At 42.2% G+C, this 24,777-nt stretch overlaps 2 protein-coding genes and 1 non-coding gene across 3 annotated transcripts in view; all 3 read right to left on the bottom strand.

The window, feature by feature from the left end:
• Positions 1-815: 815 nt before the first annotated feature.
• On the bottom strand, positions 816-937 carry LOC113836948. The gene has a single exon (XR_003487473.1). It is a non-coding gene; the product is annotated as a U6atac minor spliceosomal RNA (small nuclear RNA).
• A 3,669-nt stretch (positions 938-4,606) lies between these two features.
• Positions 4,607-24,777, bottom strand: part of LOC100768475 (ovostatin homolog) — a 39,785-nt gene continuing 19,614 nt past the window's right edge. The window contains 18 exon segments of the mRNA XM_035449012.1: positions 4,607-4,659; positions 5,303-5,402; positions 6,875-6,943; positions 7,356-7,446; positions 7,980-8,104; positions 9,044-9,253; positions 10,282-10,493; positions 11,202-11,367; positions 12,616-12,677; positions 15,233-15,408; positions 16,012-16,093; positions 16,408-16,584; positions 17,520-17,603; positions 18,631-18,682; positions 19,956-20,074; positions 22,554-22,683; positions 23,500-23,728; positions 24,214-24,316. Of these exon segments, the coding sequence (XP_035304903.1) occupies positions 4,607-4,659; positions 5,303-5,402; positions 6,875-6,943; positions 7,356-7,446; positions 7,980-8,104; positions 9,044-9,253; positions 10,282-10,493; positions 11,202-11,367; positions 12,616-12,677; positions 15,233-15,408; positions 16,012-16,093; positions 16,408-16,584; positions 17,520-17,603; positions 18,631-18,682; positions 19,956-20,074; positions 22,554-22,683; positions 23,500-23,728; positions 24,214-24,316 (2,240 nt within the window).
• On the bottom strand, positions 20,505-20,858 carry LOC103162130 (mitochondrial pyruvate carrier-like protein). The gene has a single exon (XM_027428393.2). It carries the CDS (start codon positions 20,856-20,858, stop codon positions 20,505-20,507), a length of 354 nt encoding a protein of 117 aa, XP_027284194.1.

Raw genomic sequence — 24,777 nt, 5'->3', positions numbered from 1 at the left:
TTTTTACTTTTTTTTTTAATGGAGTGTGCTGGATGTCTCTACAATTTTGTTCAAATGACTGCAGAACCTGGAAAAACTGTTGCTGCTGTTGATGCATAACATACTGCCATTATTGGTCTTTTTATATAAATATAAATATATATATACATATATAATTTGAATTTTTGGAAACTAACTGTGTTGTCAACTTTGGAAAAAAGTATTCCAGTTTACCATGTTGAGTTGGCATTGTACAAAAATTAACAGCCATATTGGTCTAGAAATGTTGAACTTATTTTTTTTCCATTTGTACAGAGGGAACGCACTGTATTAAATATGTAAGGTCTTTAAAAAAAAAAAAGAAGGGATTTTGAGAGCCCATCCCTTGTGAAGGGATGCTCTCTTGACCTGGACACATGGGGTAGGGCCTAGGCCTGGCCTAGGATGATCCGCCTGCCTCTGCCTCCCGAGAGCTGGGATTAAAGGCATGCGCCAACAATGCCCGGCTCACCATTTTTTTTTTTTTTAAATTAGCTTCTCAATCATCATCTGGAAGGAAACCATTCTGAGCAACATCATTAAAAACAGCTCTGATAAAGCATGGTCACTACTATGTATCATAAAGCAGGCCCACATATGAGTGAGTACATATCATGTTTGTCTTTTTGTGATTGGGTTACCTCGCTCAGAATGGTTTCTTCGAGTTCCATCCGTTTTCCTGCAAATTTCAAGATTCCATTGTTTTTTTTCTGCTGAGTAGTACTCCATTGTGTAAATGTACCGCATTTTCTGTATCCATTCTTCTGTTGAGGGGCATCTAGGCTGCTTCCAGTTTCTAAAAACAGTGGTTAGATGCCACGAAGTAGGTGGCAATGCCTTACCTGTGTGTGTGTGTTAGGCCCACGGGCCTCTTCCATCCTTGTCAAGGGGAATGCTAACCTCTCCTTTCATACAACACGAGGGTATTCTTATTTAAACCACCACACATGAGTTTTTTATTTGAGTTACTAACAGGAAGAGGTGAGGGTTACTTACAGGAAGCAGGAATAGCTCAAAAGTAGCTATATCTCCAGAAAGGCTACCCCCATTGGTGACAACTCCTGAAAAAACTATATCCCTCAAGCTCTCTACACCACCGGCAGGCATGGTTTTAACATCTTTGCTTTCCACAACTGGTGGAGTGTCCACCCCTGGAAATTGTTTATTCCTTTTATACTGTTGGGTAGGGGCCTCAAAACGCTTTTAAGTTTTTAATCTCTTGGATATGTGACCTTTTGTTTCCCTCCTGAGCTCCCGAGCCTTCCCTTCTGTACTGGAAGGAATGCTTCAATTTGGAGAAGAAAAATGTCATGTAATACACTATCTTCAAGTTTTTGTTGTACATGTCTTTCATATTTTTGGTTAGATTTGTTCATATATATCACACACACATGAAATGTGTAGGTAACATTCCTTCCAAATTGTTATGAGCCTACAGGTTGTCCTCACTAACTGTAGTCAGGTGGTCATATAGAACAATCAGTCAGGCGCCTCTTCTACCCAAAACCCTGCAATGAGTTACAGTTTTATACAGAGTGAAAGCTAAAGTCTTAGCAATGACCCTCAGTCCTCTACCTGGTCTGGCATCTGGTGCTCATCCTTGATTTCTTCTGTTGCTCCAGTCATACTTAGCTGCTCTTCCCTGATCACACAGTGCTTCTCTACCCTATGAGTCTGTTTCTTTTCCTTGCTGATCTTATTAACCAGGAATAATCTTTCCTGAGGTATCTATGGCATGAGCTCCTTCTTCCATGTCAGACCCTGGCTTAAATGTCATTGCTGAGGGGCTGGAGAGATGGCTCAGTGGTTAAGAGCACTGCCTGTTCTTCCAAAGGTCCTGAGTTCAATTCCCAGCAACCACAAGGTGGCTCATGACCATCTGTAATGAGATTTGGTGCTCTCTTCTGGCCTGCAGGCATACATGCAGATTGAACACTCAGGCAGATCTCTGTGAGTTCAAAGCCAGCCCACTCTCCAGAGGATCCAAAGCTACACAGAGAGAAAAACCAAGTCATTGCTGCATAGCATAATCCTTAAAGCTGTGTCTCATCGGTCAGTCTTTCCTGTTCCCCAGCTCCCTGTTCTGGGTCTTCTGACTCTTCTCTAGTCTTCATAGCTCCCACAATTATCATTTGCATTGTATGTTTACATTATAAACATACTTCTTATGTTTGCCATCAGAAGGTAAGACCACAAAAGTAGCTGTTCCTATGCTTTCATTGTTGTCCTAAACACTAAGTAAGGGTGTGCTCAGCCACTTTCAACACTCAAGACTAGGGCTCTGTACTAGTCATTATGACATGGTGGACAAATGCTGGGAGACCTCTATTAGTCCTTCAGGAGGCAGACCAACAATTGGCCATCTGTCTGTTGTCATCATCCAGCCCTTCTTCCTTGCCTATAATACGAGAAACCATTTATTAGTTGTCCAATGTAACTACTGAATACACAAATACACTGAGAAATGATCTTTGTTTAGGAAAAAAGAAATGAACATATCAAAACAACAGAAAAGCAAAATGCCTCAATTTTCCTGGAAATGCTATGCTGTAAGGGGTATATTTTGCTTGAATAGAAAGAACCTTTGAATATTCAGGCAGACTGTGTTTATTTATTTTGATATTTTTATGAGTGCCGATGGCCTGCTTACAGGCTTGACTTGCTATGCTTGATAAAACAGAAGAACCGAACCTAAACTAAGAGGAATAAGCCAAATCACTAACATAGATTGAGGCAAGCAATCACTGCGGTATCACTCAATAGGCATATTGGCTAAACGTGTGTAGGTACTATGAACAAGAAACCCTGAGCAGAGGGACTAACTACATGAGGAAACACATCTAACCACTTAAATGCTTTATATTTTCAAATTTTGTTGTCTCCTGGTAGTCTGGGGAAGCTGTTCTCAACCTGTGGGTCATGGCTCCCTGGAGGGTGTCAAACAACCCTGTCACAGGGGTTGCCTGAGCTCATCAGAAAACACAGGTATTAGCTGGGCATGGCGGCTCATGCCTTTAGTCACAGCACTTGAGAGGCAGAGGCAGGTGGACTTCTGAGTTTGAGCCCAGCCTGGTCTACAGAGTGAGTTTTGGGACAGCCAGGGGCACACAGAGAAACCCTGTCTTAAAAATCAAAAAACAAACAAAAAGAGAATATTAAAAAAAATAAGAAAACAGGTATTATAGGGAGAAACCCTGATTATAGTTATCGATGACCACACCCACTTGGGCGTGGTCACAGTCGCATAACAAGGGTTTAAGAAGGAGGGAGGAGAGCACATGGCTCTCTCTTGCTTGGCTGAGCTGACTGGGAGGCATTTCTGGGCCTGTCCTGCTCAGGTGAAAACCTGGTCACTGGTTCCCTTGTGTGAGTATTTCCCCTAATAAACTGCCGGTTATCAACCTATATCTGACTCCACGTTGTAATCATCAATAAGGTATTTGCATTATGATTTATGACAGTAGCAAATTGTTATGTTACAAAGTATTGATGAAAATAATTTTATGGCTGGGGGTCACCACAACATGAGGAACTGTATTAAAGCTTTGCAAAGTAGGAAGGTTGAGAACCACTGCTCTAGGAGATCTTGGTTCCAAATTCTGCACAACTGGAGAACTGGGCAGCCTTTCCTTGTCTGTAAAGAATCTTAGGGAATCCAGAGTCCTTAAGAGTTGATACAGAAACTTTCTGTTTCTATCATTTTCTCCAGCTTCTTCCCACCTTTTTTGTCCTCAGTTTAAATTCATTACCACAGCAGGGACGCTGAGTCAGATTAAGAGTAGGTGTACCGTATTGCTTTCCTGGTACAAGTGATGTGCTTGAAGCAGTACAGCAGGTTTTAAGTGACAAAATGTCCTTCAGTTAGCTTCTCAACCTTGTGCTCAGTAAACCTTCACTTCATTCAGGGCTCTTTCCTGCTTCCTAGCTGCCCTGATTTCTGATCATCCCCTGAAAATGCTTTATTGTGTGTGTCTCTGTGTCGAGCTGACAGAGTCCTTTTTAACTTTAACCTAATGTCCCCCACATCCTCTTCTACCTATTTCTTTCCTCTTTGGGTTTTGGAGGATTCTAGTTCTGAATAGTTTAGAAGCCCAAACTTGAGTTTAAAGATGAAAAAAAAAATGAAGGAAATTATTCAGTTTCTCTCAAACAAAGCCCTGAGATTTCCATAATTAAAACTAGGAAGAATAGAGAACAATGGCCTCAGACTTGAAATGACGTCATTTAATGGGACGATTAGAAGTGAAGCTGTCAAGAGTCATTGTGATTGACGACTCTTCAGGATGTGAGGTGGTTGGTCATGGCTCTCTGTTAGGATGGTGGCCAGGAGAACGGGTTTATTCAAAGAAATAGTTTCCTCCCTGGGATTTAAAACATAGTTTTAAACAATAAATACACACATGTATGTGTCTCCATTTATAAATTCATATATACAAATCCATAACTATAACATGCATGCTGACATGTAAGTATTGGTACATATATGCTTATGACCTGTCAAATTATTAACAAAAATGAGAGGCTTAAAGAGACATGTGCGTGAAGGCTTTAATACAATGTCCTTACTTTTCTCTAGGCTCTGCTTTGTCTATTGGGAATCCGAAATGCTATTGATGCTGTAAGAATCTAGGGCATATTCATCTGAAAAAGAAGAAGAGCATTTGTCTTTATCAAATCTCCAGCTGTGTGTAACTAAACTGTGATAGGCCATATACAAAGACATTAAACCTTATCTTTCCAATAGTTTTTCAACAGAAGTAATCACTCATGCATTTTTATCAATTCTTAACTATTCTACTAAAGCATGTCATGCAATGGAATGCATTAAATTAGTAAGGACAGACCATGTTCATCTACTCCTTGACAGGTTTTCCATGCTCACCTGCCAGGGGATGTGTCATGGTCGCCACAACACACTAAGTGTTCTGAAGCATAATCCATTATATTTTTCCTGTAAGGGATTTCTCTTCCATTCTTAAGTCAAAACCATAGAAGCAGCAATAGTAAATCTTTGATTTGGTCATGACAACAATGAAAAAGGCTTGGAAGGTTAGCATCATTTATATTTCAAGGGTGAGTGTTTTCACAATTCATCCAAGAGATTCTATGTTTTAGGTAGGATACCTTGGGAACAGGTACAGTCAGTATAAAAAAGAAAGTTATATAATACAAAACCGTCATCACTTGTTTACTTTTTGAAGACAGAGTCATGATTTGTGGGAATGCAGTGATTCAGAGAGTGTGAGCTACAGACATGTTCAACGGCTGTGACATGGTTGCTTACCTTTTTCGTAACTGTAGACCTTGACTGGGGCTGGCTGGATGTTGGACACAATGTTGGTTTGCTCAATAGAGAAGGTGAAGCTGGTTGGTGCCCTGGAAACCTATAAAGACACGAATGGCAAACAAGTCCTAGTAGGTCTGAAAAAAGAAAATCCTGGGAAACTTACTCCACATGCTCATGATCTGCCTGCTTAAAACTGAAACCCCATCACTATCTTATATAATAGCAAAATAACCAGACATTTGACAGTAAATCATGTAAACATTTAAACACTGCTTAGTTGAACATGGTAGAGAATTTTTTGGTTTGTGAGAGTGGGAATAATGGGTTCATGGAAAGGATGGCCCTAAATTCACATCGCAGTTTGGAGTGCCCCACCCCCCAAAATCAAAATAGAACTACTATATGATTCAGAAAGCCTACTTGTAAGGATGATTCCAAGATAAATTAGATTATTATCTTGAAAAGGCATTGCCATGCTCACAATTGCCATGGTGCAGAAATAACTCAAAATAACCCATGTCTGTCTACCAATAGATTGATTGAAGGATATGGAAACTGTGGTATGCACACAATAGGAAATTACTCAACATTTTAGAAGGACACTTTTCTCTATTGACAATGGAAGTCTGCTAGGACTAGGAGAGACAGTTTTCCTCAGATGTGCGGTCTCTGGTAGGTTGACCAAGCCACCTTGGATGACGGTTCCATACTCGTGTGTATATGGGTAACAATAATTAGACCCAGTGGGTTATTAAAGAAAGAGGACACAAAGTTGGGAGGGAGTGTGTGTGTGTGTGTGTGTGTGTGTGTAGGGGGATGGTTCCTGGGAGGAGGTGCAGGAAATAGTGACTATGATCTTGTATATGTTATGGAAACTCAGTAAGAATAAACTTTAAATTTTAAATATTACACTAAGAAGGTAATTATATGAAAAGAGGGTTGTTTGTTTATAACAATTAACCTACAATGCAAATGCATATCAAAATGTCACAGTATACACTTTAAATATACACAGTTTAAACAATAAAAAATCATGTCACCCTTCATTGGAGTTCAAGCTGTAGGATAATTATTCATCTCTGTAAATGACTACACTACATTCTGTAAGGGATAAAGATACCTCTAAATGCGAGAATTATCTAGTCAGACAACTATGACTTACACGAAATAATTTGTTAATACAAAGGATATCATTAGTGAGGCAGAACACTTGACTATATTCAATGTCTCATTAAAACAATAGGCTCTTTCACATACTTCTATAGTAAATAGAAGCTTTCAGCTGGGCGTTGGTGGCACACATCTTTTATCCCAGCACTTGGGAGGCAGAGGCAGGCAGATCTTTGTGAGTTTGAGGCTAGCCTGGTCTACAGAGCGAGTTCCAGGACAGGCTCCAAAGCAATACAGAGAAACCCTGTCTCGAAAAATCAGAAAAAAACAAAACCAAACAAACAAAACACAAAGAAAAACAAAGCCATAAATAGAATCAAACACCCTTCAGAAGACAAAGCCATGAAATAAAACTCAAAAACAAAGCATTAAAGAAAAAAAATCTATTGTTGAACTTACATTTTTCAAGTAGAAAAGAATGTGGCCATTCTTTGTGTCTGTCTTCATCACTGGGCCATTGTGTTTAAGCTTTGAAGAGATTGACAGGAAGCAGGGAGGATCAGGCATTAGAATAACCAAGAGTCCTCCTCCAGAAATGAGCCCCACACCTTCTATTTAGGGAAATGTTGCTTTGTACCACAGTGTTTCTGTGCACACACACACACACACACACACACACACACACACACACACACACACAAATATATATATATATATATATATATATATATATATATATATATATGGGAACTGGGTAAAGAAATCCATGATGAAGCATGGGCATAACAGCTGTGGATCAGCGCAGAATAAGAATATAATCCCTCCTGCTCCAGTATAGACAAAATACAAATGGCAAACCTGAAGAATTCCATTATTTAGTTTGATGTTTTTACGCATTCTCATTTTCTCTGTGCCAGGGAACAGGGCCACTCTTACTCACCTCCTCGACGGATGAGAGGACAGGAGTAAACCCAGAGAGCATCTTCACATCCACAAGGACCATGTCGGAGCTTTCGTGAGCTCCCATATACCTGCAACGGAAAAGCAGGCATACTTCTGCGTGGATTTAGAAACGTGAGCTCTGTCAGCGAGGGTGGCAGGTGGACAGACGTGCCAATTAGCTGAAGCCTGGAGAGCTGGCAGAAGCTGGGAGGGAAGGAGCTGGAAAACTTCATTCTCAAACGTCAAGGGACAATCACAGCTGAGTCACAGTGGATGAGAGGACATTAGCTGGTGCAGATGATGACGTCTGAGGACACAAAGTCTCCCCAATCTCACAAAGTCAGTTTTTACAGACAGTTTCCTTGTTTATGCTATGCAGGTTCCCAATCAGCTTTAGACTTGTCAAACACTGGAGGAGATCCTCCACACTGGTGATCTGTCAGCAAGGCAACAGCTCCCAGGTTATAGCCGAGGGGCACGAAGCATACACTTGTAGACCTTGCTGAAGTTCTAGCTGTTAAAGCAGGGTCTACAAGAGTGTCGGTGGTGTAGAATATCACCCACTAACATGTGACTCACCATAGCTGCCATCATTCAAATTTGTTCAAAATGTGACACTTACGTGAGGGTCACTGTGAGGTCAAACTTCTTCTGGGACACATCCGAAGAATTGCTTTCCCCCATTTTCAAGGAAAGGGAAAATCCTGATGCCTTCTGAGGAAGCAGTACATTGTACCTGAGGGTGGCCTGGAAAGGATAGCATCTTGGAAACCGTTCTGTAGTAAGAGCTGGAGGACCCGTTATCCGTCTAACTCCATCGTTAATGTGCTTTACATCGTTATCATCAGGGAACCAGGGTAGACAACATGTAGTTTTCATGAGGTGAGGCATGATGATGTCATTTGATGAGGATAGAATACTCTCTAGCAGCAGCATTCCCTAAGAAACTTGTTAGCCAGCTAGGCTTATGCAGAACTGTCTAAGAAGAAATCTAATTATTAAAAAAAGGTTCAGTTTGTATTCTGTGTGCTTGTATGAGTATGTATGTGTATGGAGAGGGGGGGTCATGAAATGGAAAAAAAGAGCTCTTATTTGGGAGGGGGTGATGGAGTGCGCATGCCGTGAAAGCAGAGGGGGTATTGTTGGAGTGGAAGCGTTCAATAAAAGGGGGTGAAGGCAGAGGTAATAGGGAAGAAAGACAAAGAAGAGCAAATCATGCACGAAAATGCTAACGTGAAACCTATTGCTCTGTATGCCGACTTTATTTTTTAAAGACTTATTTATTTCATGTGTATGGGTGTTTTGTCTGCATGTATGCACCACATTGTGCAGTATCCAAGGAGGCCGGAAGAGGGCGTCAGATCTCCTGGAACTGGAGTAATAACCACCATGTGGGTGCTGAGAATCAAACCAAGGGGCCTGCCTCTAGAATAGAGTAGCCAGGGATCTTAATCACTGAATCATCTCTCTAGTCCCTGTGTGTTAACTTTAAAATTAGTAGAAGTGTGAACAGCTTCTGCATAACATGGCTTGTTATTTGCTGCTGTTGATTACAAAAATGTGAGGGAAGTAGAGATAATTATAGTTAAGAGTCAAGGTGACAAGACACTCCACATGTAACTGAGCAGTGGAGTGCCTGAATTCCCACAGGCAAGCTCAGTTCTCCCCGAGGAGGGATTCCATTACCTGGATAAACGTACAGCCTTCTCCATCTACATCCACCGTGTATTGCCCGTGTCCTTTGGATAACTTTGAACGTTGTACCAGAAGGCGGTTATCATTGTTGACGGGGAAAACCTCTTCAGATTCTTCAGTGCTCAAGGTGACGGTGTTTTGAGAGTTAGAGCCAGTTAAATTCATGTATCGGGTTAGGGCGAGAAGGCACACTGTGGTGTCCTGCATGGAACAGTGCTACAAGGTGAGTCATTGCTGACCATGGACTTTCAGTCGGTTCCTACAAACATTCCTGGAGCTGGTGACAGGACAAGAAATGATGCCCCGCACGACAGAGAATGTTTACGCATGTGAGTTGCTGCCAATTAGTTTTCTTTAGCAAATCTTAATTTGATTTTAGTTTCCAAAAAATAAATAACCATCCCCACTGCTGAAAATCATGTCAAATCTAGTCAGAAAGTGACAGTGTGGTACAATGGGATGACTGCACTTCTGTTCCCTCATATTCACAGAGGGACAAGAGTCAGAAGAGGGTCTTTGGAAATTCATCAGCCTGCCATCTCATGGGGACTCCGCGTTTAAGGCAGGAGAAGAAGGGACATTGTCCTCATTAGATGGAATCCCCCGACCTTCAGTTTTTCCTCTTAGGGAAGGAGTCATCCACTGCTTCATGGCCATTCGGTTTCCTGTCCCCACCCCCTTTGCTTTTTCTGAAGCAAAGAGAGATCTTCATTCCTAATTGACACGTGGTTTGACCATTGTACCATTAGCTATCTACTGTAGTAGGACTCCGTTCTTACAAAGAAAATCTCTTCTAGATTTATATTCTGCCTTCCACTGTGCAATGGAGACACAGATAGCCTGAATTCCTTAAAGTCGGGGGGAGTGTTCCCATTTATTATCTAAATTAGTCTCCTCGAAAGAGTGTCTGAAACACAATGATGAGCCCATGACTAAATAAATCAGGATTCAGAATATCAAATGTGAGGGCTGGAGAGATGGCTCAGTGGTTAAGAGCACCGCTGCTCTTGCAGAGGACCTAGGTTCAATTCCCAGCACCCTCATGGTAGCTCACAACCATCTGTAACTCCAGGTAACCCAACACGCATACAAAATATTGATACACATAAAGCTAAAAAGAATATCAAATACATTCTTCATCCCAGGATCTATGTTTTATGACTGTTACTATTGTCATCTAGACTGGCATCTTCCCCATTAAACATATTCACTCGTATCACGCTAATCACCTGTGTGGCAGAGAAACCTCCATGGGAGTTCATCCGCTGGGCAAGCCACTGCACAATCTTACTAGCGTAATCAAGGTCCTGAGCGACTCGAGAAATGACAGCCAACAGCACATAGCATGTCTTCTCGGTCTCACCAGAAAGTGCCGAAGGAATGAACGATGGAGAGCCTTCTGTTTTGTGTTTCTCTTCTTTCTCCCAATATATCATATTATCTAAGCAAACAGGCAAAAAAATTTGCTCTCTCTAAAAAGAATTTTCACAGTCCTTAAAACAAGCTCCTATAAGTTACCCATTCAGAGGGGACAGGTTCTATTCTTTGGATTTCTGTTGTGAGCTGAATTTTAAACTCATACTGAAACCTTGACCTCAGAATGTTACTGGATTTGGGGATAGGCTCTTTAAAGAGATGATGAAGTTAAAATGAGCTTTCTAGGGTGACGCATGATCCAGTGTGGTGGTGATTATGAGAAGAGGAAATACGGACATACAAAAGGGCGTCAAGGTTGTCCACACAGAAAGGGGCACTGAGGGCAATGGTCAAAGTCCCCCCACTTTCCGTTATCTGGATCTTAGACTTTTCTGAGTTTAAGTTAGCCAGTCTGTGGTAGTTTTCTATGACAGAGCCTGGGCAATAAATATGGTGTCTCCTTAGGGTCATAAGTAGTTTTGGAAGTAACTATGATTGTCTGCAGCATGCTTAATTTCCTTTATGTCACCTGTTTGAAAAAAAATGGTGGAAAAGAGAAAGAGGGAGATTAAATATCTGATACTCTTTGAAGAAATGGGCGCTGACTTGCTCTGCAGGAGCTCTGGTGGAGCACCTTGGTGGAGGGAGGGCTCTGATCCACACCCTCGGTGAGGTCTGCACTTTGTTTTCAGGAGTTTCTCCCCTAGCAAAGACAAATGGTAGTGGGACTTACTTATTTTTGTAGCAGATTCATCCAGGATGGAGAGTAAGGATTTCACTTGCTGTTCTTTTCCAGCCAGTGCAAACACGTAAGCCAGAATGGCTTGAGTGTAGCCATTGGTGATGCCGTTTGAATACGCCTCCTCCAGGCAATAGAGACCATTGCGGAGGGCAGGGAACTAGTGGGGAGGAGAGATGCTGGTGATCCCTGAACATGAGCTCGCTGAATACATAAGCTAACCACCGCTTACAATGCCGTTTACAATGTATATAATATATCCCCGAAGCACATTTTACGTACAAACCTATCATATATATACATTCACATACTCTTATTCTTTTTAAAGAATCAGAAAAATAAATTTGGACTATTATTAGTATGGGGAAAACAAAATTTAAGGAGTAAAGTGAGTTTCGATATTAGATTGGCAATGTTTTACCTATAATATAAACTTCTTCCGTGTTACAAAACATACGATTCTATGTGTGTGGATGTGTGTGCGTATCTGTGTGTATGTGCATGTGTCGTGGTGGTCAGAGGATGGGTTTGGGTGCTAACCTGAAGACCACCGATTACCTCATTTGAGACAAGTCTCCTTGGCTGGAGCTCACTGATTATATCGGCCTTACTGGCCAGAGAGTCCCAAGGATCCTCCATTCTCTGTCTCCTTAGAAACAGGTTTACAGGGATGTGCTAGCATGTTAACCTGCATTTGTACACAGGTGGCTGGGAACAGAATTCAGGTCCTCTTCATGCGTGTGAGGTGAGTACTTTCCTAACTTAGTGATCCCCCCAGATCACACATTCCTTTTATACCTAAAATGTTTTACTTTCATGCTTTAAATAGAGGTTTGTATTTCGAGATGTGCTAACGATCCTGAAATCACACAGTATCTGCTTTAGGAACAGATTTTGTAACTGATGGCCTGTGTACTGAAACCATACTTCAAACACTTCAGTGACTTGAAAACAAACTTCTAGACTGCGGCTTTACTGAGAGCCTTTTCATCGATAGTTGCCTTTGGTTTTGGTTCTGGGTCTTGCTGTATGGGCAAGACTGGCCTCGGATGTCGTGATCCTTTTGCCTTGATTTTATGAACACTGGAGTTACAATTGAACACTGCCACAGCAGAGGTCTGTAATCTGAACTTGGTGGCTGCAGTTCAGGGAACATATAAATACCTGAAACCTTATGAAAAGGTTTCTTTTGAGTTTTTTTTTTTCCATGAGTGTATCCAACATGGGGGAAACCTCAGTCCTATCAGTGAGGCAAGAGAATTTTGAATGGCATCAGTTTAAAGGATGGTAGTGGATTAAATGTTGTCTTGGTATCTTATCCTGTCTAAGAATTTCAAGTCATTCTGAATCCAGGCTCTATCTAGGGTGCATGCTGCTAAGTGAAGCCGGGCATGAGGGGAATCCGTACACTGGAATCGAATCCAACTTCTAGGAACGCCCCGACAACATATGCAGTGAGCACAACATCCTCTTCATGGCTGCCCTGAAAACAAAGGAACAGTGAGCCATACGGGACAGCAGGGCACACAAGGACAGCTGTTTCTGAACTGGGGCTATCTAGGAAAAAGAATGTTCCAACAAACATCGTTATCCCTAGAAACACTTCAACATGTAGTTTTTAAGCTAGGTATGCTAACATGGAGTTTTTAAGTAGTCATGCTTTCTGGGTGAGATTCCATTAACACTCAATGGAATAATTAAATAAGAATTTTAAACACAAGTATGCTGTGCATAAGTACACATAGTATTATGTGGCCTGTGTTTGGCCTGGATTCTGAGCAGGTCCCTGGATGTTTTGGTATTAATTTGAAGATAGCAAAGAAACTCGTTGTTGATGGGGTAGACTGAAAGGAGATGAAAGACTTTGTGGAAACTCCAGCCAAAGTGGCAGTTACAGTAGTGTCTTACTTGGGCTCTGCTGCTGTGATGAACACCATGACAGCGGTAGTTTGCTTGTAATCGGTCCCCATAAACTCACAGGGAGTGGCACTATTAGAAGGCGTGACTTTGTTGGAGTAGGTGTGGCCTCATTGGAGGAAGTGTGTCACTGTGGGTGTGGATTGGAGGTCTCCTAAGCTCAATCTACGCTCAGGGTAGACAGTTCACTTCTCGTTGCCTGAGAATCAAGATCAGGAACTCTCAGTTCTTTCTCCAACACCATGTCTGTCTGCCTGCACACTGCCTGCCTTGATGATAATGAACTAAACCCCTGAAACTGTAAGCTGCCCTAATTAAATGTTTTCTTTATATGAGTTGCCATGGCCATGGTGTCTCTTCACAGCAATAGAAACCCTAAGACGATGACCAAGAGCAGCTTGGGGAGGAAAGGGTTTATTTTACCTCACAGACTGTAGTCCCAGAGGTCAGGCTGAAGAAGAGGCCACAAAAGAACACTGCTCACTGTCTTGTTCCCTAAACTTGCCCAGCCTTCCCTGGGGTGGCATCAGCCACAAAGGTCCGGGCCCTCCCACACCAATCAATACTTGAGAAAATACACCATAGGCTTGCCTGCAGGCCACTCTGGTAGGTAGTTTCTCAACTGAGGCTCCATCTTCCCAAATGACTGTAGATGGTGTCAAGTTGACATAAAACTATCAAGCATATGTTATCAGGACTCCTATATGAGTATTGTGCAAATTAGAAAAGAATTAAAAAACACAGGGATTGCACACTGATCATGTATAAAAATTCCCTGGAGAAAATTAGCATTAAACCAGAGTCTATGAGGTTTTTGTTGTTGCAGTTTGGTTGGCTTTTGTTTTTGGTGTGTGTGTGTGTGTGTGTGTGTGTGTGTGTGTTTCTTAGAGTCTCACTATGCAGACTTGGCTGGTTGGGAGCTCCCTGGAGGACAAGGCTGGCCTCAATCTCACAGAGATCCTCTGCCTCTGCCTCCTGAGTGCTTGTATTTAAGGTGTGAGCCCCCATGCCTTGCTTTTATTTTTTGAGACAGGCTCTCATGTAGGGCACTTGTTAGTTGAGTATAACCTTGAACTTCTGCCCTTCCTGTCTCTCCTTCTCAAGTGCTGTGGTTATGGGGATGAGCCACTAAACCTGGAGCATGCCTGGTAGGGTTTGTGTGGTACTTGGGGTTGAATACCAGGCTCCATGCATACTGCAAGCATTTGTAAATGAAGTTCCTAGAAGGAAGTCATACCTTCCTCTGAACTTCCTACAAGGCTCATTAACTGGTTAAACAAACCATCAGTGGTGGTGGAGAGGTTGGAATGCTGCAGGTCGGGAACCAAGTTCTTTAACCTAGATGGCCACTCCTTGTGCACCTCTGTGACTAACAGATATAAACTGTCTGGAATATATTAACTTAACCAGCCCCTAGCTCCCACCAATGAACAACTAAGGGTGCCATCACACAGCCTCTGAGTCCTGGGGCCAAGTCTCCCTCCTTTGCTGTGACCACCTCCTCAATGTTTCCACCAATGTATCTGGAAAGTTCTCTGGGTTATGACTTCCTTTGTTTTGCTACATAAAACCTTAGTTAAACTGTTACAAAGTTGTACATGGAATTTGGAGAATCCTGGATCTGTGTTTCTGGACCCTGGTCACTCATGATTGGCTTCAGAGTAAATGACCTCCTGTTCTCTTTGAGGTGAGAGCTGTGTTTTTGGGTTGACACACACTACCAGCTGAGCTGCACCCCCAGCCTGAGACCATGATTTAACCCCCCCAGGACGGAGGCACAGAAAGGAATTCTTCACACTCAAGATCCCTTCCTGTCTGACTCCAAATTCCCAGAAGCTTTCTGTGCCGAGTCCTCTTTCTTTTCCTCTTCCCAGTTTAACGATTGCAGAAACCTGACTCTGTAGAAAGTCCAACGGCTGAAGAAGGCAAACAGAAGACTCATGCAGGGTTTTGTCTAGGCTCTGGTTAAACAGGACTGATGCTCACAGAGAGGACAGGGGCCCCGTTAGTGCAGCAGACTCAAAAGGCATAGCACTCCCAAGGATGATGCATTCCAGATGAGGGAAGGCGACAGAGGCAGATGTCACAGGGCAACAGAGAGAGAAAGCCTCACTGTGAGTCCCTTACCTCCCCAGCATTGGTGACAAGCTTGTCATTCCTTCTGAAGCACCCATTTGTTCTCTGTGTGCTTGAAAGCCAGATTAAGGTCTGTTTGGGGACCGAGTCTTCAATGAAAATATATTCCTTCATCCTCTCAAACGTCTTGAAAGTAAGAGCACTGAGCCTGTAATGGGATCATCACAGCAGAAGTTAGGGGCAGAGATGATGTCAGCCGCTCAACAGGCTCATCAGTGTTGCTCCCTTTGGGTAATGCATTCATACACAGTGTCCAATACTAGTCTTGATTGACAGTAGACCTTTCACTGGGGTCAGTAAACTATGATGAACAGCGTATCTATAGCAATTAGAGCAGGCAGACTTTTGCCACCCAAAGGTCTGGCTGTGTAGTCCGTTTGATTACACATACCCAGAAACAGGACTGGTATGGTCTGTAACCCGATGTTATGGGGTATCTAGTTTCCTTTCCCCCGCATCTAAATGAGACTGAGGGGCACAGAGGAAGATGTCATGGAGCTGATGAGCTGTGACATCACAGAAAACCATCATTAAATGATCACACAGCCGAGCAAGTTGCATGAGACTAGGGGGATATTGTTGCATCAGACTGGAAATAATAAACTTAGGGGTTTTGTTTTATTCTCTGTAAATCCACTGGGAAACTCACTTGGCTGGACATCCCCACTGAGGACCAGCTACTGTCACCTTCTTGCAAGTCCTGCTTGGGAGAAAAACCTGTATTATTGAAAACAAAGTCTCCATCTCTCACCATGTGTCTCCTTTCTGACTGCTCTGGCAGAACATGTTGTATGAACCGTCGTAGTTTTTGAAAGACAAGTGCTTCTGGTAACCTAAAACACAACACAATAGCAAACTGATTTTCAGGCTGGGAGAGAAGGAAAAGAATGGTGTAGACGGGGTGGATGCAATGAATAAAGAAAATTTAAAAGAAAGATGAGTTTAAAATTTGCAACTACAGTTCTGCATCATAAGGTCAAATGATGGACACGGATTTAAAGTAAAAAAGAGCACACAGCTAGGACCCAGAGTACCTAAAAGCTTTACTTTTGTCTCACCAGGGGGCCACAGAGTAAGACTGATCGTGTTTTGATATCAGCTGCAGTTGGCTTCACATCTGTTGGCAGAAACTCTTATCCCCTCTCACCGTTGGTTAAGAGAAGTAGCGCCTTGGATTTGACTACTTCTGTCAGCTGTTGGGTGGCTCTCAGGTAGTCGAGTATGTAAGTGTCAGATGCTAGCTGGGCAATGTTCTGCTCACCACACCCATAGGGCGTATGGAGAAGACTCTCCAGATTCTGCATTGTGACTCCTAGAATGTCCCCTAAAAACGGAAAAGGAGAGTCATGCACTTATGTTCACACTGAGCCGATGCCTCGGCATTAGAGCCCGTGGTTATTGTTAATGCATGGTAGGAGCAGAAAACATTTAAAGTTGGCTCTAGAAGGTGTAACCAGGAGGCTGGGGAGGTGGTGGCTCGGTGGTTAAGAGCCCTTGCTACTCTTGAAGCAGGCCTGAATGCAGCACCCAGCACCCGTATTAGGTGGCTCACAGCTCTCTCTAACTTCACCTCTGGGGGACTTGATGCCTCTGGCCTCCTTGGGCACCATGCTTATGTGCACACACTGCCTGCTCTACACACAGTTTAAAACAAAATAAACAGAACACATAAACAAGCCAAAATTTCCTAGAGAGAATCTGAGGGAGGTGGTTCTTAAGCGCGGAGTTAGAGGGGTTTCAGGTATAAAATGTTCCTGAAAAAAATCTCATCCCCACAGCATGGAGGACGCTTAGGAAGTGTGCTCACTTGCTGGCCTGCTTCTGATTTGTGATTTTAGATACTGAGCTGATGTGATACAAACTACACCTCATCCCTCTCCTACAGGCTTCAATGTCGATGATACGATGAATTAACCTTTCCTTTTAGGAAACATCCCTCTCTTTTATTTTAACCAAGAGAATTCCCAGTATCACAACATAGCATAATCTCCAAGAGGCTAATTTAGCATTCATATTTACAGGTCATAACGGGGTCTCCTGTTTTCTGAGCATTTACTGCTACCCGCCAGTGAGAGCAAGGTGGAGAGATGCAGGTCTGGGAACTCCACACGGAAATGGGCAGAGAGAGTGGCCGGAACACAGTTCCTGCCCTGATGGCTAGGAAAACATCTCCATTCTGCTATTTTAGAACTTTTGTTTTTTAGACCACCCCAACCAAGGTTTTTCAAGTCACCATGATACATAGTGTGATAAACTCACCCACAATGGTGACAAAGGATCTGACCGACCCTTCCACTGCATCACTTGGCAATTCCAGAAGTATTGGCTTTGAGACTTTGGTACCTGAAAGAAAAATACCCACACAAATAATGCAAAGACTTCCCTCTCCAAACCACAGTAGCAGATTTTTGGAACAGCTGTACTTGGAAGAAAAGGCCATTGTTTAGTTTCACTTACTAGACAAAATGAAATTGTGAATTTGGGACAGTGAGATGGCTTAGAGGGTAATAGCCTGTGCCACCAAGCCTGATGATCTGAGTTCAATCCCTGGCTAGAAAGAGAAGGAACCCCAGAGCAAGTTGTCCTCTGACTTCCACACCCCCCAAAAGTATGCAATGCACACTCATATACATGCATGTGTGCAGACACACACACACACACACACACACACACACACACACACACACACAGGCATGCACACACATAAATATATGTAATAAGTTTTTTTTAAAAAGTAAACTGAGTATTTGAGCTAGTTTATAATAACAACACATTCAGAAACTGATGTATGCTTCGTCTTAGACAGTGGTCTCCATTTTCTATCAGTTCAGTACTTAAACTACATATGGAAAAAAAATGAAAGATATAAGACTCATGGCTCGTAGAAGGAATGCTCAACATTAAAACATTAAAATCAAACTACCACTAACCAGCTAAAATAATGCTCATGATAGCTACAACTCAGGTGACTGAGATCCAGTAATGAATCTACATACTATTTTCATAACAAGAATATAAAAGCAACCACTATGCTAGCGTTAATTTGAAAACTCCTGAGTTTTCCATTGATCGAGATTGTGAGACAATCATATGAACAAAGAAATAAAAATATACAAGATGGAGGAAATAGGCAAACTAATCTTGTTAGACAAACAAATGTAATTTATTAACATGCATCTTGTTTGCTAAAAATTATACATCAAAGAAGACACAACATGAAATAAAGTAAAACCCTATAAAATGCATCCACATGGTAAGTGGGCTCGTGGCTTGTGGCTCGTGGCTTGTGGCTTGTGCACAGGTCAAGGAAATAGATCTACCATGCTTAGATTTCTCTAGGACCATCTAACCATCTGGAGAGCTGTCTTACCTTCTGTGCAGATAAGGAAACTCTGGCTTGTTTCTTTTTCAATACCTTCAGGCTGTTAGAGAGTAAGAAAAAAAAAAAACAAAAAAACGAGAACAGAATAATAAATTGGGTCATTTTTCCACAAAGGAAAAGAGACCAAACATCAGTTACCAGAGGCATGGCTGGCTCGGGGTTGTTCCTGAGAGCCATTTCTTGTCCCTGTCCTTATTATGTGGACGTCCCTGTACAGTGTCAACATCCCTTCAGGCCCTCAGTTCCCATAGATTGTACAAAGATAACCCTATGTCAACAGGTGTTGGTGGCACACACCTTTAATTCCAGCACTCGGGAGGCAGAGGCAGGTGGATCTCTGTGAGTTCGAGGCCAGCCTGTTCTACAGAGTGAGTGCCAGGATAGGTTCCAGAGCTACAGGGAAACCCTGTCTCGAAAAACAAACAAACAAACAAAAACCAACCCTGCTGTGTCACTGAGTGGCACTTTCAACTGTTCTGATTTTTTTTTTTTTTTTTTTTTTTTGAGGCTGGTAGGAACTGCTCACAAGCATGGAGCAAATGGATTTGTCTCTTAGACTTTAATATGTTGTGATATTTTGTGTTCTGACAAATAAAACTTGCCTGGAGATCAGAGGGCAGAGCTAGCATTAGTTAACCATAGAGGTCTGGAGGTCTGTACAGAGAGGAGACAGGAAGTGACAACACAGGGCAGAGACAGGAAGTGATTAGGCAGGGTATAGACAGGATCTCGCTCTTTCTGTCTGAGGATGCAAAGAGGTAAGAGGTGACTATGGCTGCTCTTTTGCCTCTCTGATCTTTCAGCATTTACCTCGATATCTGACTCTGGGTTTTTATTAATAAGACCAATTAGGATCACACTTAATCTGGTGTCCAACATGGGGCTTGAACCCAAGACCCTGGGATTAAGATTATACTTCGCTTTAGGATCAGTTAAGAAGAAGTGTGGGGAGGAGGAGATGTACAGGCTGCTTCACATCAAGAGGAGAGTTAAGAAATCACAAAGCATGTTTCAAGGGGCCCCATCATCCTTGGTGAGGCTCTGTAGGTTGGCTGGGTTGGGAGATGCAGAGAATAGAACCCAGGGCTATGAACAGCTAGTTAAGTGTTTTCCCACTGAGCCACCTACCCAATAGGGGCTGAGGAATTGATTTAAAACAGGATGGATGTGTAATACTGTATTTGTTCAAAGCAGAAGGTTTGCATCAAAAGTAACTGTGGTCAATTAGGCCTTTTCGAGAAGAATGTCCTAGTTTATCTCTTAGACACTGTTTCCCAGTGTTTGGAAGAATTTGGTATTTCCTATGTACATACCTCTACCAGTAAGCCTTTGACTACGGTGTCTTTCCAGTTGACATCTTGTTGCTTACTGGCATCATTTGGGCAGGCACTACTTTGTTTGGATGTAGCCGCTACAGTAATATTTACTTTACCTGGAAAATATTGCCAAGCATAAGATAAAGAATACTGACACTTTCTCCAGTGGGAGATGCTTCAGGTCTGTCAGTCATGTCTTGATCGAGAGAGGAACCAAACTCTACCATCATACCAAAGTTTAGACCAAACTACCTGCTTCTCCTCCTACCTGGAGAGAAGGCAATAATTTGTGTTGTTCTACTTATTTCAAGATTCCCTGTAGTAAGTTACTCATTTACTCCCTTAGAACTTACAAAGTTTTGTTTTTTTCAATTTGATTCTTTTTTTTTTTTTAATTAACCAAACTGCAGTTTTTAATTGGGTTTGCACCGTTTTAGAGTCCAAACCAAAGTTTTCCTTGGCCTTTCTTTAGGAGGAATAGAGTCCAATGCTTGCAAGCTGCAAAGTCTGGGTCAGGCTATCCCTCCCATCCCCCAGTCATGAAGGTTATTTGGCCGGACGGTTGTGGGCCTTGGCCCCACCAAGGTAGTAGTGTGCCACGAAACGGCTCCCCTGAATGCTCTGTGCCACCACGTTGGAAAAATGGCACGCCAACAGCAGGTAATTTCGAGGCTGGACCCGGTAGGCAAAGCGCATGAAAGCCATGGAGTAGAAGATGAGCGCTATCGTCATGCGGCCACTGATGATGTCGGGAGACGCCCTCATATCCTTGAAGGCGGCCAGTGGGAGGCCCCAGTTGGCCACAGGACCCCAGAAGTGGGTGCTGGTTATGTAATCCCGGAACTCCTTGGTCTTCACATATTCTTGAGTTTTCCGCACTAGCGCTACCACCCCCGCCATGGTCGCCTCAGTCGGAGGAGTGCCAACGGCCAAGCCGCCAGCCAACAATGGAGCACCGAATGCCGACCTCGCAGCTCATGCTGACGCAGCAACAGCCAGCCGCCAGCTTGCAAAGTTTGCAGAAAGACAACGTTCTATGAACCTGTGCCAACACCTTGATATCGTTTATAAAGATGACATGGGGCAATACAGCATCAGATATCTGGAGGTTCTCTTCCTTTCTTTTTTCTTTTTTCTTTTTTCTTTCTTTCTTTTTTTTTTTGAGATAGGGTCTTCTCACCATGTAGTCCAGGCTGGCCTGGAAGCTCACTGCATAGACCAAGTCTAGAATTCACAGAGATCTTCCCGCATCTTCCTTCCGAGGGCTGGGTCTAAAGGCTTGCACCACCATTCCTGGCAATAACTAGGGCTTCTAATGTTTCCCAGGGTCACACGTGGTGATAACTGGGGTTTCTAGTGTTTTCTGAGATCAAAGGTAAAACAGTAAGATCTGATCCAGCACAAGGGCCACCAGATATATCTGAATGCTGGCAAGAAATCCCTTGATTTTAATTTCTGTGGTATCATAGTAGGTAATCAAACCTGATCTCCAGTATCACAAGGCTGTGTACTATAGACGTATTGGCATATTGTTTCTGTTTCTTTGGTGCCTGTTTTGCTCATTGGTTTGCACAGTCGTTGAGCATCACAGAGACATAGCAGCAACTCAGAGTTAGCTATTCGAAGATGTTGCGCAGAATAAGAATCAAAAAAGTTTAAGTCTAATAGAAAAATGGTCTGAGGTGAATCAATATCACAGCTGAATTAAAAAAAAACATACACTCCACTGATAATACAATGAATACAAGAAATTGAATAAAAGAATTCTATTGACATAAGTTTAAAAAGTTTTCCCAAACTAAGCAGCATCAACATTTAGCCTTTCTGGTTCACTAAACTTTTAACTTCCTCCTTCTCCCGTATCATCAGCAAGAGACTTCTCAAGTTACTCTTCTCAACTGCCAGGCACAAGAACAAAGTTCTCGGTATTTGATTCAATGGTTGGATTTGGGTATCCGGTGGCCTATTTTTAGTACATTTAGTTTAAAAAATAACCCCAGTGACTCTCATAATTGATGATTGTGGCTGAGGAGAAATTTTTGTAAAAGTGGCATTTTATGTGACTGTTGGGTAACAATTCAGCAAATGCCAGAGTCAGGGTAGCATTAAGAGATGTGGCCTTTATTTGGGATATGATATATGGACTTGATAAATCACACACATTAGCATCTGTGCCATATTTAATCTTATTATGTGAATGGAGTTTTGTTCCACAGAGTAATATTAACAGTAAGCAGCTATAGGGCTGGAGAGGCTCAGTGTGTAAGACCACTTGCTGCTCTTGCAGAGGACCTAGGTTTGGTCCCTAGCACTCATATAAGGCAACTCACAACCACCAAGTTCCAATGGAACACCCCATTCCCAATTCCCTAGGCACCCACATGCACATGGTGTATATACATACCTGCAGGCACATGCATGAGACACAGAAGAGAAAATATTTTTAATCAAGGAAATTATAAGAATTTTGAATATAGGGAAATGAATAACGGAAATTAAAAATACGGTGTTGAAGAAAATCATCTTTCTTCTGAAAATCTAAGAAAAACAGAGGTTGATAAAATGTGGATCAGTCCAGGAAAGACAGCTGCTTACCCAATGTCTTTGGTATAATGGTCCAGACATATGTTTTCCTTTCTCCAGCCTGGAGAACATCACTGCCATTGTTACTTAGGGTGTTGATATTTGCTTCATAATTCTCAGATGCTTCTAACTGAACAGAAATCTAAAAACAGAATAATGGCCACAGGGGTAGCAATTTAATTTCTCTCCTTTCCTTAAAATTCTATAGCTTATCACACAATGGTTTCTTCAATGTCTTCGAGGAAGTTGACATTTTCATCTTAAGATTTTCTTTATTTTATGCTGGGCATTGGTGGCATACGCCTTTAATCCCAGCACTTGGGTGGCAGATGCAGGCAGATCTCTGTGAGTTCGAGGCCAGCCTAGTATACAGTGGGGGTTCCAGGACAACCTCCAAAACAATACAGAGAAACCCTGTCTTGAAAAAACAAAAAAATTTTTTTCCTTTAACTTAGCAAAATAAAAAGATGCCCAAGGACTCATTCATAAGTTCACAAAATAGTAGAATGTGTATCATCACAAAATGTCATTATCATTATAATTTCAAGTCATTGTGATTTAAAACAATTATTTCTGGGGCTACAGAGTGCACTCAGCAGTTAAGAGCACTTGTTGCTCTTGCAGAGGACCTGGGTTCAGTTCTCAGCATCCACATGGTAGCTTACAACAGCCAATAACATCAATTCAAGGGGTTCTGATGTCCTTTTCTGGCCTCTGTGGGCACCAGAAATGCACATGGTACATGTGCATACATGTAGACAAAACAATTATACTCAGAAAATAAAATTAAAAATTGAATTATTATTCATTTATTATCTCTAAAGATTATAGAAAGAAGTGGCTTCCTTGTAGTATGAATTTTCATTTGTTAATCAACTATGGTGATATTTAATGAAAAAAATTAGTGAATAATTTAGCTTGCTGGATATTTGTTTCCAGGTCAAAGGGGGTGACTTACCTCTACACACGTAGTCAGGTAGCTGAAGACACTGACAACCACGTCACTCTGTTCATTTCGAACAATGGAGAAGGGTGAGGCAATTTCAATGAAGAAGGGCTGGGAGATCTGTAGATATGCTTTGGGTGAAATGCCAAACCCAGCTTCCCCGTTCACACAGAAGGCGCTGGCCTCCCATTGGGTTATAGTATCGGGGACAAGGAACGAGACATTTGCTGAACCTGAGGAACTGAGAAGACAGGGTGTGGGTGACATGTGTCCTCTGAATACCTGAGTTTATGTTGAACACACACAAATACAGTGACTGAAGGTTTAGAAAATGACTTGAGGTGTTTAGGTAAGGCACTGTTAAATATTTCCAGTCTGAGTGTCTGTAGAATCGAGCCTTAGAAATGCCATACTTCTACAAACATCTTTTAAAAATTAAGGTAGCGTATATCTACCTGCATGGAATTATAGGAGTGAAGGTTTGGTGGAAAAGTAAAGCTGTTTACAGAACAAATAAACAAACCATCAAATGTTATCAGGATATACAAAGAACGACTTTTTTGTTTGTTTGTTTTTAGAAATACCCCATCGCTTTATTGCCCAGGAATAAAAGGTAACAAATCAAAAGAAGAAAAATAGAGATAGAGACATACAGGGGAGAAATCTGTTTAAGGAAAAAAAACAAAACAAAGAACAACTACGAAGTAACAGAAAAATAAAACTCACTCTACACTGATGAGGTCCCATATCCAGGTCTTGGGGAAGTGTGTCCTGACTGTCTCTCTAATGGCCTGTTCTGCGTGGTTGATGCTGTCTACGGCATCACGAACTAAAACGGGGGCGGGGGGGGGAGAGGGAGGGAGAGAGAGAGAAATGTCTTATGTAGAAAGAGCAAAAGTTTGTGCGGTGCTTCATTGTCACACACCTAGTTAAGCTGTGTGTGTGTGTGTGTGTGTGTAAATTCATGCATGTGTGTGAGTGTGCATGTATACTCATGCATGTATGCACGTGTGTGTGTGTGTGTGTGTGTGTGTGTGTGTTCTAGGGAACAAACTCAGGTCCTCATGACTGCACAGCAAGCAATTTACCCCCTGAGCCACCTCCCTGGCCCTGGAGTTGAGCTCTTAACTTTATCAGGCCTAGTGAGTCTCAGCATGAGTGACACAGAAATTTGCTCCTAGGGCCTAAGGCTGATAAATTCAAATCTCAACTGGGTGTCACTATTTTGATGCTATATTTGTTTAAAAGCTGCAGCAAAAAACGAATCACCTTCAGGCAAATCTGGATAGA

This window comes from Cricetulus griseus, chromosome 8 (assembly GCF_003668045.3).
Source record: "Cricetulus griseus strain 17A/GY chromosome 8, alternate assembly CriGri-PICRH-1.0, whole genome shotgun sequence".
NCBI lineage: Eukaryota > Metazoa > Chordata > Mammalia > Rodentia > Cricetidae > Cricetulus > Cricetulus griseus.
This window is presented reverse-complemented; position numbering and strand designations above follow the sequence as displayed.

What these genes read in the sequence shown, in the direction of transcription:
- LOC103162130 (XM_027428393.2), bottom strand. Translation starts at nt 20,858, where the DNA reads ATGGCGGGGGTGGTAGCGCTAGTGCGGAAAACTCAAGAATATGTGAAG.